This window comes from Neolamprologus brichardi, chromosome 4 (genome assembly GCF_056152115.1).
Source record: "Neolamprologus brichardi isolate AB-2024 chromosome 4, ASM5615211v1, whole genome shotgun sequence".
Taxonomy (NCBI): Eukaryota; Metazoa; Chordata; class Actinopteri; order Cichliformes; family Cichlidae; genus Neolamprologus; species Neolamprologus brichardi.
This window is the reverse complement of record NC_142107.1, coordinates 22,467,454-22,487,730: the sequence shown is the minus strand read 5'-3', so window position 1 is coordinate 22,487,730 and position 20,277 is coordinate 22,467,454. Positions and strand designations below refer to the sequence as shown.

General features: G+C 42.2%; 1 protein-coding gene across 1 annotated transcript; it reads right to left on the bottom strand.

Annotated features, from left to right (window-relative positions):
* Positions 1-414: 414 nt before the first annotated feature.
* On the bottom strand, positions 415-18,817 carry LOC102793973 (myosin-4-like). Its single transcript, XM_087840430.1, has 39 exons — positions 18,614-18,817; positions 18,085-18,228; positions 16,773-16,929; positions 16,671-16,698; positions 16,467-16,575; positions 16,301-16,393; positions 16,149-16,212; positions 15,966-16,064; positions 15,784-15,887; positions 15,568-15,706; positions 15,053-15,171; positions 14,257-14,406; positions 14,000-14,170; positions 13,600-13,906; positions 13,437-13,513; positions 12,975-13,062; positions 12,776-12,893; positions 12,581-12,704; positions 11,553-11,689; positions 11,136-11,391; positions 10,814-11,056; positions 9,532-9,708; positions 9,312-9,457; positions 8,635-8,725; positions 6,481-6,870; positions 6,266-6,392; positions 6,065-6,183; positions 5,791-5,987; positions 5,538-5,721; positions 3,903-4,068; positions 3,694-3,818; positions 3,315-3,623; positions 3,029-3,232; positions 1,371-1,496; positions 1,128-1,298; positions 925-1,029; positions 739-834; positions 516-647; positions 415-435 (listed from the first exon to the last, which is right to left on the bottom strand). The coding sequence occupies exons 1-39, from the start codon at positions 18,815-18,817 to the stop codon at positions 415-417; spliced, it is 5,817 nt and encodes a 1,938-aa protein (XP_087696556.1).
* Positions 18,818-20,277: the final 1,460 nt, after the last annotated feature.

Here is a 20,277-nt window from a genome sequence, read left to right as displayed (position 1 = left end):
AACTGCCTCGCTTAAGGTTTAAAGTCACTGTGTGTATGACGTTACCTAACCTTAGTAAATGTGTCTTTGGACTGTGGGAGGAAGCCAAAGACAGAATTGTTATTTTTCAACTATTAAAATATCAGCTGCTGGCAGGATGCTGCTGCTCGTTTTACAGCGTCCAGATCAACGTTATCGTGGCGGTACTGCTCTGTAACCGAGCACCGCTTCATCTTTTTATCTCTGATTTTGTTCTCCACCAATTTTAGGTCTTTATCTGAGAATTAAGTCTTCTTTTCTTCATACATAAATTATACCCACAGCGGCTTTAAATGTAAGAAAAACACACGTTTGATTAAGAATATGTTGTAAATGAGCTCAAATGAGTTTCAGAGACTCAGCTTTCAATATCTTCTTAATGCTCTTTAATCGCCGCTACTCCCCGCTGTCTTTTACCTGAAAATGAGAAGAATAAGAAGTCATTAGCGCTTATTACAGTGAGTTTAAGGTGCATTAGCTTTGGCTGATTCGATCACCTTGCTCGTGTCTCGATTCTTCACTTTCATCTTGTTGATCTGGGACTCAGCGATGTCGGCTCGCTCTTCGGCCTCCTCCAGCTCATGCTGCACCTTCCTCAACTTAGTCAGGTAAGTGTTGGCTTGCTCTTCCTGTTAACAACCAAAAAAAAAAACCTAAATGAAATTCTCCAAATTCTCCAAACATCTAACTACAACATGTTTGACAGGAAAAACCACTCACAGCTTCCTCAGCCTGCCTCTTGTACGCTTTCACCTTCAGCTGGAGTTTGTCTACCAGCTCCTGCAGTCTCATCATGTTCTTCTTGTCCTCCTCGGACTAGTTTTTGGTGACAGAAAAGAAACGATCTCCATTTTTTGTAGCATTTGTAAAAACCTTGCATTGTGAACGTGAACAGGGTTTTTCTACCTGATAGGTGAGCTCCTTAATCCTGCGCTCGAGTTTGCGCACACCTTTCACAGACTCTGAGCCATGTCTCTGCTCCGCTTCAAGCTCGTTCTCGAGCTCTCGCACCTGGAAGGGAGAAAATATTTGGTCATCAGTCTCGTGTGTTTTTGAGCAACACCCTCCTGTTCCTAAAGCCGATGAAAGATGTTATTTGGTCAGATTACCCTGGCTTCCAGTTTTTGGAGTTGCTTCTTTCCACCTTTCATGGCCAGGTTCTCGGCCTCATCGAGGCGCTGCTGCAGGTCTTTGACAGTCGCCTCCAGGTTCTTCTTCATCCTCTCCAGATGAGCGCTGGTGTCCTGCTCTTTCTTCAACTCCTCCACCATCATGGCCGCCTGAAAAAAAGGAGTAAAATGGCTAGCCTACTGCTGCATCTTTTAGGCTTACACTGAGAAAAATCGACTTACATCAGTGATGGCTTTCTTGGCTTTCTCCTCAGCGTTCCTGGCTGCTTGGACACTATCATCCATCTCACTCTGAATCTGAGACAGATCCGCCTCCAGCTTCTTCCGACTGTTGAGCAGGCTGGTGTTCTGCAGGCGAGGATTTGAATTAACATAAGAGGGACAAATAATGATGATGGTTTCCAAATGAGTCGTGATACCTTCACAGGACATTGAAAATATTTAAATAGATGTTGTTTCAGAGAAAAAGTGGATTCTAACTGTAGAGCTACGACTGCTGCGATCTGAGAAAATTCTAAGAAAATTAAAATCTGGTTTGAAAAGTTTGCCAAATATATTTTTATTTGTTCTACCAAATCTATTGAAACTTATAAGCAGTGTTGGGGAGTAACGGAATGCATGTACCGCCGTTACGTATTTAAAATACAAAATATGAGTAACTGTATTCCGTTACAGTTACCGTTTAAAAAGGTGGTATTTAGAATACAGTTACTTTGTTGAAATAAATGGATTACACGGCGGTACTTCCCTGTTTCATATTGTCGCGGGTCAGGACTGTTTGGGTTTTGTTTGACAGCTACGTTCTGTTGTTGCCATGGTTACAGGGTGACGCTCTCTCTGCGTGTTTCCTTGGTGAGAGAGCGCCTGTTGTTGTTGTGCTAAGCTAATAGGCAGAATGCTACAGGTATAGCTCTAAAGAATGTAGCATCATAGGCAGTGTAGTCCGTGCTGCAGGGAGAATGGACTGCCATACCCGTTATGTGTCTGTGAGCGAGGGAGGGAAAAATTAAAAGGAAAAGCACGAGCTGTCATCGAGCAAAAACGGGAGCTGGAAGCATGTAAATATAATAATAACCACTGCAGCCAAGAAGAGTGTCTGGCTAGCCCAGTTGTAAGTAAGCTATTAAGACTTGTTTTCCTCCAAAAACAATAAGTTCCGTTGGAGCAGCCTTTCAACGCCTCTCTCTGTCTCTGCTAGCAAAGTTGACCCAGACAACAAAGTAAAGCTAGTTTTCGGCTACGAGCCCGACACAGAACCCACCGTATTAGCCAGAGGTCCCTTTACTACGGTTCGGAACCGCGGACCTTCAGTAACAATAATAAATCACAGCAATAGTACATTCATGTAGTTGTAAACAGCATGATAATATATTAAGTAATCCAAAGTATTCAGAATACTTGGAATAGTATTCGGAATACGTTACAGAATACATTTTGGGGCATGTATTCTGTATTCTGTAATGGAATACATTTTAAAAGTAACCTTCCCAACACTGCTTATAAGTAAGAAAAACAAAGAACTGGAATACTTTTGAGGTTTGTACCCATTACTGACAAACACTGACACAGATTTTCGTCAACAAATTTATGACCTGACATCGATTCGCTAAATTAGTTAAATTATTTGCAGGTTGCAGGTTTCACTGATGCCACCTCAGGGAGAGCAGCCTGATCATTTAATATCATTTACTGAGTCATTTAGTCTGCAGGATGCCTTTCATCTGATTGCACATTCTTCATAAATATAACCCCAGTTCTGGTCTGACCCCCAACATTTCTTAACCCTAGCACCAACTCATGGTCAATAGCTGTCCGTTGTGGTCATGCCATCTATTGCTAATAAAAAAATATGTCCACATGTAAAACTGGTGGATCTGAACCTGTGAGTGTAGCAGCTGCACTCTCTCGCTGGCATCCAGCAGCTCCTGCTCCGCTAGCTTGCGGCTCCTCTCGGTCTGTTCCAGAGCTGCTCGGATCTCCTCCATTTCAGCCTGCACGAGGTTGCTCCTGCGCTCCGACATGGCCACCTGCTCTTTCATGTCGTCGGTGTTTCTCAGGGCGTCATCGAGTTGAATCTGGACCTCCTAAATAGAAATGTTATCAATAGAAGCATGTTCTTAAGCTGAGGTAATAACAAACTATTCTCGCTGTCTACACGCGGCCCACCTTGAGCTGAACTTGAATGTTCCTCAGCTGTTTCTGGGCCTCGGCCGCCTGCCTGTTAGCGTGGCTCAGCTGGACCTCCATCTCGTTCAGGTCTCCCTCCATCTTCTTCTTCACTCTGAGGGCGTCGTTCCTGCTCCGGACCTCGGCGTCCAGATTGCTTTGCATTGTGTCGATGACTCTTTGGCTGTTCCTCTTCAGCTGTTCGATCTCCTCGTCCCTCTCGGCTAGCTTCTTGTCCACCTCAGACTTCACCTGGTTTAGCTCCAGCTGGACTCGAAGGATCTTGGATTCCTCGTGCTCCAGTGAGCCCTGAACAAGGACGTGCAGTAATAATACCCAGAGACAGCAGAGTTTGTTTAAATATTGTTCTTCTACTCACTTCTGCCTCCTCCAGAGCCGTCTGAGCCTCGAACTTCTCCTGCTCAGCCTGTTTCTTTGATTTCTCGAGCTCGTGGATGGTTTTCCCCATCTCTCCCAGCTGCTCCGTGAGATCCATGATTTCCTCTGCAGCGAGAAGGAAATCACGATAACGATCGACATTTTGCTGCATTATTAGAGATTTTTATAAAAAGGGGGACCTTGACGTACGTTGCAGATTTTTATTTTCCCGTTTGAGTGTCTCCACTTGTTCCAGGCATTCCTCAAAGGCGTTCTTCATCTTGAAGTTCTCCGTCCCCAAAGAGCGAACATCTTTTAGAGCTGACTCCAGCTCTGCTTGACCCTCCTCGTATTTCTGCTTCCACTCAGCAACAACCTTTACAATAAAAGGCTCATGTATCAGTAAATGGTTTCAGATAAATATATCACTTTATTGTCAAAACATGATGCTGCTTGCATATGGACGCTCAACAAAACATCAGGTATCATACAATCTTTATCCTTCCTTTGGGTCGTTGACACCAGATATCCTCTATAATGCTGCTAAACAACTGAGCAGTGTTAGCAGATTGCTGACAAATAGTTATGGCTTGAACTGAAGTCAGTACTAGGGATGGGTATCGTTTAGGTTTTATCTGATACCGGTGCCAAACTTGTACTTTTGAAACGGTGCTTAAAATGCTTAAACGGTGCTCAAACCGGTGCTTAAAGAATGAAGAACACAAAATTGGTCCAAAATCCTCTCATGTTCAGCTGTTTTTTTGTAAAAAGATAACAATGTTAGCCTTTTCTGCAGCTATGGGGCATATATGGTATCACTCTTGGCTGGAAGCAGTGCTTAAAGAATGGAAAAAACACAAACTTTGTCCAAAAACCTCTCATGTTTAACTTTTTTCCACTTTTTCTTTGGTCATTTTAGCCTTTTTGGCCAGGGTGAAGGGAGTATCTGCCATCAAACAAGAAGACAGCCGCATGTAGCTATGATGATGTTTGCTAGTTCACCTTACATGCATTAATGTAATAACGTGGTTAGCCTACTCAACGTAAATTACACACGAACAACATTAAGCTCCTCACGCAGAGAAGAACGGCTGCTGCTGCATCATCATCCTCATCATTTCTGCTACACTGGCAGGGCTAGGGGCCAGGACTCTCCTCTTCGGGTTTTTGGGGGATGTTGCTAACTCCGGGTCCGATAACAGGAACCACACCCGCAGTAGATGTGCTCGGTGTGAGGTCTCGCAGCAAGCTATCAAATACGGCGCATTTCTCGGCTTAAAAAAAGTGCTATGCGTCGCCAGGTGTTTCATCGGATTTGAGGTGTTACCTCCTTTGACAGTATCACAGTATCAGCTTAAAGCACTTGTTGCAGCTGCTGAGTTTGCATCTTTTGCTGTGAAGTACAGCCAGACTTTTGACCGCTTCGCCTTGGGCATTTTTAATCTGTAGCTCTGCTCTAAAAGAACGTACGTACCTGGACCCGCCTACTATCCTCGGAAACGTAAAATGATTGGCTAGAATCTAAAGTGTATCACAGCTCAGGAAAAAAAAAGCACCGAAATGTGCGCTGCTTTTCGGTCTGGTTACTACCGTTTATGACAGAACCGGTGCCATCATGGCACCGGATACCGGTACCCATCCCTAGTCAGTACTTTAATCATCCTACGAGTTTTGTCTCATTAACAGCTGCGTAAAGAGAGGTTTGGGAGTGTTGACCACTATTAAAGTAATTCTCGCCTGTTCCACTCTACCTTCCTCCTGCAGGATATTCTTCTTACTGAACCTCTTAACGAATGCATCAGTCACATCAGCATGCAATTTTAGGATATCTCACGAAAACCAAACCTTGTCAAAGTTTCTCTGCTTCTTGTCCAAAGTGGCAGCAGCAGCGTTAGACCTCTCCACATCCATCATTAGGTCCTCCACCTCTCCCTGCAGCCGCTGCTTCGTCTTCTCAAGAGAGGAACACTTGGAGTTAACGGCCTCCACAGCTTCTTCTGCATCCTGCAGACGGAGGGCTAACTTCTTCCTGTAGGAGAAATCCGGGTCACCATTAGCACAACATTTAAAGTGAAATTAAAGTGAAGATTGTTCTTACTTTGCCTCCTCGAGCTCTTCGGTTCGTTGGATGGCGTCTGTCTCGTATTTGGTTCTCCACTGAGCCACCTCGCTGTTCGCCTTGGACAGACAGCGGTGCAGCTCGGCTTTGGCCTCCTGCTCCTCCTCGTACTGCTCCCTCAGCAGCTCGCAGTCATGACGTGATGACTGCAGACTGTGAGCTAAGGCGTTTTTAGCCTGAGCAGAATGAAAGCGACACCATGAACACACTAAACTGTCAAACATTCAGGCGAGTGTGTTTCGGCACAGCTTACCTTCACCTCCTCCTCGTGAAGCCGTTTCAACTCCTCGATCTGCTGAATGAAGGCTTGCTTACCGCGGGTTAACTGTGACATCAGGGACTCCTTTTCTTCCAGCTGCCGAGACATCTCAGCTGGATGGGAGGTGTAAAGAGAATTAAAGCAGGCGTATCTGTGACTTTATTTGACCTCCAGCTTGTTTACTTTACTCCTTACCGTTTTCTGTCTGAAGCCGAGCTCTCTGGCTCGAAAGGTCATTAATGAGCCTCAGACGCTCCTCCTCTTTGGTTTTCACCTCGTTCAGTTGATCTTCAAGTGATCGGCACATTTTCTCTAAATTGATCTTCAAATTTAAGAAAGCAAAAACATAAACCTTGTAATGTTTTTACCTTGAAGTGAGCGTAAAGACAAAGACAAGTTTAATGACCAACCTTTGTTTTTGCCACGGATTCCATATTGCTTGACATGTCATCCAACTCCAGCCTTAACTCACTCTTCTCCTTCTCCAGCTTCTGCCGGACTCTCTGCATATTATCCAGCTGTTCTCCCATTTCGGCCACACTGTCCGCGTGTTTCTTGCGCAGAGCAGCAGAGGTAGCGTCATGCTGCAGCATGGACTCCTCCAGCTCCCTGCGAAGTTTGAGGAACTCAGCTTCACGCTTCTTGTTCATCTCCGCCTGAGCGGCGGAGGCTCCTCCGGCCTCCTCCAGCCTCTCGCTGATCTCCTCGAGTTCCCTGGACAGATCAGACCTCTGCTTCTCCACTTTGGCTCGAGCCGAACGCTCGGCCTCGATTTCCTCCTCCAGCTCCTCAATTCGGGCCTGCGTTGCAAATGTGATTCAGGAATTTTATTTGTTATTTAAAAATGGTTGCACCATTTAAATTGAAAGCTTTTAGTGCATGTGTGGTATTTATTAACCTGGGACACGTGAGACATCCAGTTCATGTGGCTAACATTTTAGTTGACCCACTTTTCTTAAGACCAAAAGTTTAGAAAAGTGGGTCAGAGCAACTTCTACCTCCTTTTTCGCCAGTTCTTCTTGTTGCTTTTGTTAAAACCAGCTCACATTTTGCCAGTTTTGATAATGAAACATCACACAGAAGAAATTGAAGTCATGTCTTTGTCAGATTTTTTGGGATACGGCCCCTACTGTAGCCACTGACGTCAGTCTTGTGGAGCCTTCTTTATGTATTCGCTTGCAGAGGTTTAAACCTGACTTATTTTCCTGCCTATTTTATTTACAATCTATGACCTCAGTAAACACTTTCCTGATTATTTTAAAGTTTCAATCACTAGTTTTAGGTCTTATTGAGCACAAGACGTTTATTTTGTAAACTATGGTCCCAGTTAGTGTCACTATCAGGATGCAATGTCCAGTGATGCTACAGCCAGTGTCCATCTTTTTTGTACAGGCTATAGGCGCTCCAGTCTAAGGAAATGTTATTGGCCATAATGTTTTGGACATCATTGGAAATCAGTTGAGTGCTATTGTTGAAAACCGCTACAGAAAAGCACAGAATCAGCTTCATATTAGTGACCAGTGTTGGGGAGTAACGGAATACATGTACCGCCGTTACGTATTTAAAATACAAAATATGAGTAACTGTATTCCGTTACAGTTACCGTTTAAAAAGGTGGTATTTAGAATACAGTTACTTTGTTGAAATAAATGGATTACACGGCGGTACTTCCCTGTTTCATATTGACGCAGGTCAGGACTGTTTGGGTTTTGTTTGACAGCTACGTTCTGTTGTTCCAGGCGGCAGCATTACGGTTGCCATGGTTACAGGGTGACGCTCTCTCTCTGCGCGTTTTTGTTGTTGTTGTGCTAAGCTAATAGTGCTAAGCTAATAGGCAGAATGCTACAGGTATAGCTCTAAAGAATGTAGCATCATAGGCAGTGTAGTCCGTGCTGCAGGGAGAATGGACTGCCATACCCGTTATGTGTCTGTGAGCGAGGGAGGGAGAAAAAGGAAAAGTACGAGCTGTCATCGAGCAAAAACGGGAGCTGGAAGCATGTAAATATAATAATAACCACTGCAGCCAAGAAGAGTCAGCCTTTCAACGCCTCTCTCTGTCTCTGGCTAGCAAAGTTGACCCAGACAACAAAGTAAAGCTAGTTTTCAGCTACGAGCCGACACAGAACCCACCGTATTAGCCAGAGGTCCCTTTACTACGGTTCGGAGCCGCGGACCTTCAGTAACAGTAATAAATCACAGCAATAGTACATTCATGTAGTTGTAAACAGCATGATAATATATTAAGTAATCCAAAGTATTCAGAATACGTTACTCTCATTGAGTAACGTAACGGAATACGTTACAGAATACATTTTGGGACATGTATTCTGTATTCTGTAATGGAATACATTTTAAAAGTAACCTTCCCAACACTGTTAGTGACATTGCAGTGATGTGCAACCTGGAGATAAAATGTACTGTATCTGTTATGTTGTGTTTCTACTCAAAGCAGAATAAGTAGACATACAGTCGATGAACCTTTCTCATCTGTATCATTGTATTATCTGCCAATAATGTAAATCCTGAAGTGGACACCAGCTCAGGTAATTCAAAACAATTCTCACGTGGAGCTCTTTGATTTTCTTCTGCAGCTGACCACTGAGTGCTTGTTCGTCTTCTATCTTTGACTGCAGTTGTGACAACTCAAAGTCTTTCCTGTAAAAAAAAAAAAAAAAGGAAAACTCGCTGAATGCTTGAAAATTTTCATTTTTGAAGCCTGAAGGGTTAAAAAGAAATATGTTACTCTGAGGGATCTGTCGTTATTTCAAGTTGACCACGTTCAAGGATAAAAAGGGCTCCAACCCAGTACTAGCAAGCAACCTGATAAAGTAACCAGTGAGTGCACAGTGCCACATAAATGAATATATAACACACATTAAATAGTGCAATAAGCTGTAAGCAGTGAGATTAAAGAGCTGGTTTGAAGAATATGTTTGCATAAAGCTGCCTGTGTACGAACTTTATCATCTCCACCAGCTCTGGTCCTTTTGGTCTCTTGTGTTTGGAGCATGAATGTCAAACAGAAACCAAAACAGTGAGCCGGGAGATGATAAAACTTTGCACAGAGGGAAACTACAGATTAATTCACAGCCCCTCCATTCACAGCTAACACCTTTCCTGGCTTCAACACTTTGTTTGCCCATAAACTGTTAACTGTATCTTACAAACTCAGTTTCCTATATGTATAAAGAAAATAACATTTTTAAATAATCTTTTCACCACCAAAACATTGAGTCCTTACTTTTTCAGCTTTTCTTCCAGCTGTTGCTTGTCGTTCTCCAGATCCATGATTGACTCCTGAGCAAGTTTCAGGTCACCCTCCAGCTTCCTCTTGGCTCTTTCCAGATCCATACGGACCTTCTTCTCTTGCTCCAGTGAACCTTCCAGCTAAAGATAAAGCCATCTTACACATCTTAACAGCAGCTGTACACTTCAGTACTTCTGCATGCAGGATAACTCACATCATCCGCCTGCTGCTCCAGTTTGGTCTTGGCTTTGGTAAGCGCGTTTACTTTGTCTTCCTCGGACTGCAGGTCGTCCAGTGTTTGCTGATGAGCCTCCTGCAGGGCTTTCTTCTCTTTGGTCAGTTTGGTGATGTTTTCATCTTGGCTCATGATTTCTTCTACTAGGTTTTTTACCTACAGCGATGATTAAGAAGGAAGATATAACAATTCTCTAGGGGTGCAACGATACTCGTATCGATATTGAACCGTTTGGTACAGTGCTTTCGGTTCGGTACGCATATGTATGAACAATACAAAATTTTAAATTTATTTTATCAACTTTCCTTCTGACGGTGCTGTCTGTGTTGAGTGCTCAGTGGATCTGCGCTCGACAGTGCAGCCTAGGCGGAGTAGTCGAACGCAGATTCACTGAGCGCAGTGCAAGCTAGCGAGACAGAAGTTAAGCTCTCCTTGCAACATGGCAAATTGAACCTCCCCCACCCTCATTCACATCTGGCGTTTGGAACTATTTTGGTTTTCATGTGACGTATGACCCTGAAGGTAAGCGCGTCATGGACTAAAGTAAAACAGTATGTTGGATATGCCACGCAATGCTCAATTACATTGGTGGGAACTAGTGCGTTAGCGCAGTTAGCTCGTTAGCGTGTTGGCGTGTTGGCTGTCCAGCCCCACACAGGGTGATCCGCGGTAGCTCGTTAACGGAGATTTGCGTGTTGTGGCGTTAACGTCATTTCAGATTAACGCTGACAGCACTAGTGGGAACACAACGAATATGACTGCACATTTACTCCGACATCATCCTAGTGCAAAGACAAGTGGAAGCAGACAAAAACAACAAGCAGCATGCTACAAACTTTAGCCGAGTTATTTAGACAGCCGTTAGCACATGATTCTCCTTATGGGGACCTGATATGTTTAATATGCTGCTGAGAATATAGCCCAGAAGAAGCGTATAGTATAGCTTTTATTTTGGAAAGAGCCATTTCTCTGTAATAAACTCTCTTTTCCAAAGATGAGTGATTTCTCCATCAGATAGATTTATTTTTTTTATTACTTTGTTGTTTCAGCAACATTAAATTTAAAAACTGTACTTTTGAGTTAAAATATATATTTATAATTTTAATAAATGACAAATTAAAAAAGCATGAACATTTTTTTGTATCGAAAAAATATCGAACCGTGACACCAAAGTATCAAACCGAACCGTGAATTTTGTGTATTGTTGCACCCCTACAATTCTCCTCTACTGAGATGATACAGCAGTTCATTGGAGACCCACCTTGTTTTCTACTGCATGTTTTTCCTTCTCCACTTTAGCTAAGGTCAACTCCAAGTCGTCGATGTCCTTCTTCAGTTCAGAGCACTCGTCTTCGAGCTTCCTCTTCTTGGCGGTCAGCTCAGCGTTGATCTCCTCCTCATCTTCAAGTCTCTCGGTCACCTCCTTGAGTTTCGCTTCCAGCTGGATCTTGCTTTTGATGAGTCCTTCGCACCTCTCCTCTGCATCCAGCAGGTTGTCAGCCTCCTGATATCAAGATTGCGGGCAAACATTATTTCTCAAAAGTCGCAGCACCCACGTGGACAATAAGTGGTTCTTAACTTACGGCCTGGACTTGAAGCAAGAGATCGTTCTTCTCTTGTACGATGGAGACCATTTTCTCTTCCAGCTCCCTCCGACGGGTTTCTGATTTGGACAGATCTTCCTTGAGTTTTCCAAAGTCCACCTTCATTTGGGCCATTTCCTTCTCAGCCTCAGCACTCTTCAGAAGAGGTTTCAGCTTAAAGTACAGCTTCATCCACGGCCAGTGTTTTACATTCATGAAGGAACGGAAGTTATACTGGATGGTGTAGATTGCGTCCCTGTCAAAGTAGAAATTTCATTTCATTTAAGATGCAGGTTTTAGCTGTGATGGATCTATAAAGCATGCAGGGCCTGTTGGCACAGCCTATAAGAGTTAATGTATGATTTCCTCTTTCTTTGTTTTTAGTCCACCACACATGAATGCAGTATGCATCTTTACTTTCTGGCCATCATCTTCTGATACTCTAGCCGGACGAGATATCCGCGACACAGAGCCTGAGTGGACATCACGACCTGTGCCAGTCGCTCATCTCTCATCTCCTCCAAGGCGCCGAGCAGGCCGGCTTTAAAAAACACCTGAAATGAAAGGTCATTACCACTCTCACTTTTCATTGCTCTTCTTTACCATTTAACCCTTGTTATTAGGGATGCAACGATACCAATTTTTTCAAACCGATACGATACCGATACTTGGATCTGAGTACTTGCCGATACAGAGTGCAAAAACCGATACTTCTACCACACACACACACAAATGCAATGAATTGGAAGACAGGTTTTATTTTATTCTCTGCCGATAAAAAATAAAATCTTAATAAAAATGACCACAAAAAAAATTTCAAGTGAAAAATAAGCACTTCTGTTAAATTATTGCAGAGTCTCCACATTGTAATTTAACAAAATATCACTGAACTATTGGCACTGTCTCGAGCTTTCAGAATAATAAATAAACACTTCTGTTTATTTATTATATTTCATATCGCAGCTCGAGTATGCTGAGAAGACGGTGCAATCCTATGTTTTCCACGACCGGCATTGGCTGGTCATCCAAAGCGATAAAATGAGTCGAGCCTCTGTTATTTTAACTGCCCGTGGATTTTCTCTTGACATTTTTCATCGCTTTTCCAAAACCTGAGTTAAAGTTGGCTGTTCCGGTCCACACTGCTGACATTTTGTTTAGCCTAGCTACAGCAGCCTCCAGTTTCTCTTTTTTATCTGGAGCCGCCAGTCTCACTCGCCTAACCCTGTGCCTGTTTAGCACGGTATGTCCCCCTAGTGGCCAATCTAAAAAACTACAACAGAAATGACAAGCCACCCTCTGATTAATGAAATAAGTTGGTATCGGTTCATGGTATCGGTTAACTTTTACGAGTATGAGTACACACATTTTACAGTATCGGCCCTGATACCCGATACCAGTATCGGTATCGGTGCATCCCTACTTGTTATATGTTAACAACTAAAAACCTTAGTGTGTCCAAACTTGTACTGCGTGTGATCCACGTCGATCGAGCCAAGGAGCTTCTCCGCAGCTTTTTTGTTATCCATGAATTGTCCCTCTGGAACTGCGCTCGCGTTAAGAATCCTGTACCTGTCGGAGAAATGATAAATCTGAGTATAAGACCAAAAGTTATGAAATATTCAAAAGCTTTGAGTGTTTACCTCTGCTTGAAGTCACCATAGAGGATTCTGCTGGGAAAGCCTTTCCTGCAGATCCGGATGCCTTCCAGCACGCCGTTGCATCGTAACTGGTGGATAACGAGGCCGTTCTCCATTATGCCTGTTATTAAAGGCAGTAATTATTTTAGTTGCATTACTGTGGTTATATAAATGTCAAAATAAGTGGATTATTAAAAACTACCTGGTGTTTTGGTCTCGTTTGGTATCAAGCAGCGCACAAAGTGAGGGTGAGTGGTTCTCAGATTGGTCATAAGCTTCCCAAGATTCTCCTGCAGAAAATCCACACATGCAGAGGTTTTGTTCTAATAGTTTTGACTTCTTTTTAAACTCAGGAATACTTTTTTGTTATGCTCATGACTAGTAGTTGCTTAGCAATATTTAAGATTACCCATAAAAAAGGTTTTCTAGGAGGCACTGTAAGGTTTAATTTGTTAACCTTGAGCAAATCTGGGGCAGCCATTAAAAATACGGACAAGCTTAATTCCCCCCGAAACAATTTGTGAAGAAAACGACGGGTTTTGGTATTACCATTTATTTTTTTAATATACTATTAAAAAATACAATCTTTACTTATTTAAACTGATTTCCAGGATGATTTCTAATTGATGCGCACCCTAGAAACCACTGGTAAATTTTATGTTACCCTGAACAAAGCTGACACTGTCTGGAAAGATGCCCCCTTCTTCTTGGATCCCTTTTTGGCTCCTCCTGCAGCTGTCTCTGCATCAATGACACAGTTTAAAACATAACATGACCGTATCATGTTAATAAACAATCGAGCGCTAGTGCACAAAAGGCATACTTACCATCTGATCCAGAGTAGTGCGCGTACAGCATGGCCAGTATTTTGACTGATGACTTCTGGTAAAGTTGCACCACCGACTCATTGAGCGGGTCTTTGTTCTTCTCGAGCCACCCGGCGATGTTGTAGTCCACGGTGCCGGCGTAGTGCACCAACGCGAAGTGGGCTTCGGGCTTCCCTTTGACTGGTTTGGGCTTCAAGAAACAGTTGTTCTTGCCAAGATGTTGGTCATAGAGTTTGTTCTTGAAAGACGTATCTGATGATTTTGGGAACATGCACTCTTCCTCAAGGATGGAGAAGATGCCCATTGGCTTGGAAACCCCAAATTCTTGTTAATAACATTCTCGCATTTGAAACATTAAGTTTCATGTTTTTTATTTTTTAAATCATACTGCATATAATACCTTTTCTATGAGCTCAATGCAGGCTGCCAGGTCCATACCAAAGTCAATGAACTCCCAGTCAATCCCCTCCTTTTTGTATTCTTCTTGTTCCAGCACGAACATGTGATGGTTGAAAAACTGTTGCAGCTTCTCGTTGGTGAAGTTAATGCAGAGCTGCTCCATGCTGTTGTGCTAAACACATAAAATATGTTATTCAAGTAAATAAACACATTTCTGTGAGATTCTGAGGAATGTACAGATGTATTTTAAACACCCACATCAAAGATCTCGAAGCCGGCGATATCGAGAACTCCAATGAAATGTTGTCTGGATTGCTTCGTATCAAGCTGCTGGTTGATTTTTGCGACCATCCAAAAAAACATCTTCTCGTAGACTGATTTTGCAAGGGCGCCAATAGAGTTGTACACCTGGAAAGATGGTGAATTATCTTCATACAGTGCTGCACAAAAGACATCTATGTAGTTCTTTGTATGATGTGACCTTGCGTGTCATTTTAAAGACTAAGCTCAGCAGCATAATGGGATAGATAGCCTCGCATCTTGGCCTCATTTCAGTATTATTGTTGTACAGACTGCATGCATCATGTTTGATGTCCTATCAAAGTTAGTTTGTTCAGCGTCACACTTCAGAATCTCGGAGTGTGTAGGCTGCTTATGCTACAGTCACTCCAGGGAAAACAATGGAGGGGGGGCCATGAAATGCTCATCAGCACATATTGATCACAAAGTGCTGCCAATCTGGCTGCGTTTACAATTCAGACAGCATTTCTAAACATTTGCCAATCTGTTAAATGTCATTCAGTCAGTCTGAGTTAGATTGCTGTTGTTTGGAGACAGGTTGCTTCCCTACAGGCGACTTGTGCAATTGCAACCTCTGGATGCGAGACTGAGGATGTTGGCCAAACAAATGTTTGGCAAATTCAGGAAAAAGGAAATCAATCACCGTAGCAACTGCTGATTTTTTTACATAGTTGCAAAGAGGTTTCCATCTTGTTTTTACTCTGGTGTGACTGAGCTTTTATCAGGATGAAACGCTTTTAGATTCTGAGCTTACCTGCTGAACATTTTGCCCTTTGGTGACGTACTCATTTCCAACCTTCACTCTGGGATAGCAGAGGCTTTTCAGCAGATCTGCCGAGTTCAGGCCCATCAGATACGCTGCTTTATCAGCCACTGCAGGGAAAACAGAAGAATATAGATATGTGACCTCATTCATAGCTCTTTCTTTTGTTTGTTTATTTGTACAGGGCGATTGTGGCTCAAGAGTTGGGTGTTCGTCTTGTAATCAGAAGGTCACCGGTTCGAGCCCCGGCTCGGACTGTCTCGGTCGTTGTGTCCTTGGGCACTTTACTCTACTGCCTACTAGTGTTGGCCAGAGGGGTCGATGGCGCGATATGGCAGCCTTGCCTCTGTCAGTCTGCCCCAGGGCAGCTGTGGCTACAACTGTAGCTGCCTCCACCAGTGTGTGAATGAATAGTGGAATTGTAAAGCACTTTGAGGGTTCCCGAAAAGCGCTATATAAATGCAATCCATTATTATTATTATTATTATTGTTTGTATCGCCCTCACCTTCAGTGCCCTCTGGCTCAGCCTGCTCCTCCCGCTGTTTCTGCTTGAACTTCATGTTCCCATAATGCATCACAGCGCCGGTGAGCTTATAGATGGATGCTTTCTCTTCAGAGGAGAAGCCCAGAACATCAAAAGCTTCCTGTATTTAAAATAAAAGAGGCCAAGTCAGATTTGAATGAGCTGTCACTCAGCTCAGCGAGATCTGAGTCCACTCACATCTGTAGCCATTAGCTCTTCAGCGTCATTGATGCTTTTCACACTGATTTCTCCCTGACTGATGAAGGCAAAGTCGTAGGGGTTGGTGGTGATGAGAAGTAGATCTGAAGGGAAAGAAATGAGGTTTATGCAAATGAGCATTGAAAGCATCAAAGTAGTTCAAAAACAATTCATCAGCTCACCTATCAGTTCAGGCTTCTTGTTGCAAGTAAGCTGATAAAAGATGTGGTAGCTTCTCTCAGCCCGCAGCTGAAATGTCACCCTCGACTTCTCCAGCAGATCTTTCAGAAAGAAAAAACATTTTACTCTTTGTGGAAAGATAATTCACCTCGTTCTTTATTCAAACTTAGTGAGTATAAACCTACACGTCTCAATATCTGCAGATGCCAGTTTACCAGTCGCACCAAAGTGGATTCGGATGAATTTACCCTGTTCAACACACAAAAAAGGGGCATCTCATTTCTCACAACCATCTGGGAAATTAAATCAAAGTGTAAAGTCCCTGAGTCTCACTCACAAAGCGAGATGAGTTGTCATTCCTCACAGTCTTAGCATTCCCAAAAGCTTCCAGCAGAGGGTTGGCCTGGATGATTTGATCCTCCAGAGTCCCCTGATGAAGAACGGACCTTCACGTAAATCTGATGCCCACTGCACTCTGAAACACTGACCGCTGATGAACTTACCTTCATTTTGTTAATTGCCTCTTTTTTCTTGTCTGAAGACACTGCAATTGTTGCAAAGTACTGAATGACACGCTTGGTGTTGACAGTCTTTCCTGCACCAGATTCTCCACTGAGGAACAAAACAAATGAAAAAGCCAACATTTCACCCTACGAGTCATTCGATGCAAAGTCCTCGTGAACAGAAACAGTCTCTGTTAAACTTACGTGATTAGTATAGACTGATTTTCACGGTCTGAGGACAGAAGAAATGGAAGTTAGACAAAAAATGTAAAGATTCCTTTTGCAGAGACGTTTCTGCTTTGGCACCTGTGAGCATGAACTGATAGGCGTTGTCAGACAGGGCGAAGATGTGAGGGGGGACTTCCATCCTTTTCTTTCCCCTGTAGGCCTGGACCACCTCTGGGTTGTAGACTGGCAGCCATTTGTAAGGGTTCACAGTCACACAGAAGAGTCCAGAGTAGGTCTGCGTGGGAAACACGGAAGAGGCTTTCAGGTTTTCGATTGCAACATCAGGTGGCTCATTGCAGCTGCATAAGTAATTCAGCCTTCAAATCTGCATCACAGCAAAAGTTATATTGACCACATGTGGAACATCAGTCTGCTTCATTAAAACAGACTATTTCATTAACTTGGTTTTGGGTTTTTCTGTCCTTTCTTCTGGGGCTGAACATTGAGCTAATGTAGAAGTGCCCAAAACTGCAGTTCCTCTAATCTCCACACGAGGCAGACTCAAGTCCCCACAGACTGTCATGTTAACATGCCAAACTTCACAAGATTTAAAGTTTGTTTCAAATATGTTTCCCGCTTTAAAAGAGTTTTATTGAGGGGCATTTTTTTATTTATTTATTTTTGTGTTTTATCTGTTTTCATATCTCATCCATTTGGATGTTGATAAAGCTTAAAGTTAGGCCTGCAGCTGCTTTGATTGACAGGTGTGCCGTTAGCCATTTGCTATCGATTAGGCCTCCTAATGAGTGAATGAATGGGACCTTTTGGAGAATGTGTCTTGCTGTGAGTTTTTAACAGGCCTAGCAAGTTTGTGCTTCATTTATAGAAAATTCTAGCACTTTCTTACTATGTTGCTGAACAACAGTTCACAGGTATCTGTGTGTGTGTGAGGTGAATCTATTCAGAAATAGACTGTGAAACTTATTTCTCATTGTGAACATGTCTAAAGGGCTAAATTACTCTATAAATATGGAAATTGTAGCAGAACTATCAAATTAGTTATACTGTATGAAAATGGACAATTTCACACTTTTGGTTTTTATAGTACAGATAAAGTATAATGTATTTTTTTAATGTAAAATAAAACATCTCAAATTGGATTTTAGCAAATTTTTAACATTATGGATCCAATAAAGTAAAGTATATTCCTAGTTATAAAATTAAAACTTTTAGTATTCTTTTACAAAAATAATTCATAAAAAACGACAGTAACTCCTAGTTTAAGTTTGCATTTTTACTTATATAACTTATGAAGCCCAGAGTGAAGTCATCTGTTTCTAAACAATCACACTGCAGCTTCTGAATAATCTGAAAATCTGGTTTCCCATTTTTAACGCCTCGCTGTTTTAATTAACTCTGCACGCGGCTTCATATTTTATGTTTGACTTACGTAGATCATCCAAGCTGCATATCTCTCCTTGAGGTTGTACAGCACAGCAGGCTCGTGGAGGTGTGTCATCATCACCATGTCCTCAATCTTATCAAACTTCGGGGGGTTCATGGGAAACACTTGGTCCTCTCTGACAGCTAAAGTCTGAAAAAAGATGAATATTGGAACATGATGCCCAAAGTTAAGGGGAAAAAAGGTCTTTCAAAGGCCAAATGCCTGCAGGATAATTACTGCCTTTACACATTTTAATAATGTGGAATCACATTTTCATTCAAATTATTACTTTTGTGGAAACTGAAGCAGCATTTAGGGCTTCAGGCAAGATTAAATGTCGCAGTTGAAAGCCAGAATAATAAAGTTTAGGAGGTTCTTTATTGTAGATTTTATGACAGCTGTATAAAATCCTTCTAAAATATTAGAAAGAATAATGTCCTAGTGAGATGTCTCATATACAGAAAGCTCTTTTTTCCCAGGCTGTGTTCAGTTGTCACCACAGCAGTTTATTAGAGCAACACTTCAGTCCACCCACTCTGTCATCCGCCGTCTTCACACTGACTTTGCCGTCTGCCCTTTCCTGGATCTCAGCCTTGACATACATCTCTTTCTCATCGCTCACAAAGCACGCCGTCTTGCTGTCAAACGGCCGTGTCTGAGCCTCCGTCCTCTCCTTCTCGGACTTGCGCAGGTACTGGGCAGCCACCCCAAAAATTGTCATTTCCCCATCGATGCTCATTTTCTCCTAAATCAAAGATTTAAAAAAACACACCAATCATCTCTTGAATTAAAAATTATGTCAACATAACACTTAAAAAATGCATCCTGAACATTATCATACTCACCCACTTTGCTACACAAGTACGGGGACAGAAACACCGAACAGTTTGTTTGTGATCAGGTCCAAACACAAAGTGTCTCAGCTTTTCCAAAACTCCAGCGCAGAAGCTGTTAAATGGGATCGTTACCCTGCACCTTTTTATATCACACCATTGTCCTTGGTGTGAAGCCTTCTTCCTTTACATGGGCATGCACTGATAGAGTTACACAAACCTGCTGCCCATCGCGGATGAGGATGGATCATGGATTAAACACAAGGTGCAAGCTACAGTTATATTTAGATCCAGACACCTTAAAATGTCCCAATTGGAGAATAGTTCACTGGGACAAATAGAATATTTAATGTAAATTGTAAGATTTGCAACACAGGAAAACACAAAAGTTTGGCACATGTGAAGCTGGCAAAGTAAAAGAAAAGTGGACTAACCAATTAAACAGTTGAATAAAAAATAACATGATGGAAGAGAAATAAAACACAAATGTATTGGGCATGTATTTACACAAATTGTTCTGGTTTTATATCAGATCAAAGAGAGACACCTTAGGGACTGAAGCTCCGCCCACCTACCTACTTTGTTACCATGAGACAACCAGTCAGAGGAAAATTGTCTGAAAGGGAGAGGAGCTTAAAAAAGAAAGAAAGAAAGAAAGAATGAATGAATAAGACAAAGAAGGATTATTTTGAACTATGAAAATGTAAATCATGCAAAGCTACTGTAGAAAATTCCTAAAATAGTAATATGGTGGTATGAATGAACATACCAGGTCCAAAAACCTGACCTTTTTATCCTCATTTTGTTTACAAGAAAAATTATTTGTAAAGTCACCATTTAAAAGTATTAGTATTATTTAAACTGGGAAGGCCGTAGGAGTACTCTCTTGAGTGCCCTAATTACAATACAGTAAAACCATAAAATGAAAAAAGCATACATAAAACCAATACAAAGGTATTCAATGAACTTGTAAATACTGAGAAAAGACCCTTGATTTTAGAGAAAATCTGACAGAAAAGCCATTTGAAGTCATGTCATCATTGGCCTGTATTTATGCCATGTTGTAATTGTTGTTTTGGGACACTGTAACGGTTATATACTTACTCATGTTTTCAGACATTTACTGCACTGCAATCCAAAGTAAACTGTGGTTCTTTTGGTCAAGCCTTCTTCTGTTTAATGCTTCCAAATAAACAATCATAAACACAAATTTTCATCCAAATCCTGCATAATAAAAAAAGCTCAACCCCTACATTACAGAGGTGACATGCTGCAGGTTATTTATACTATCTCCATAGGAAATAAGCTCAATGTGTCCTCTGATTAGCCAGCATGTTTTAGGGATTTTAAACTTCTATTTTGGTGG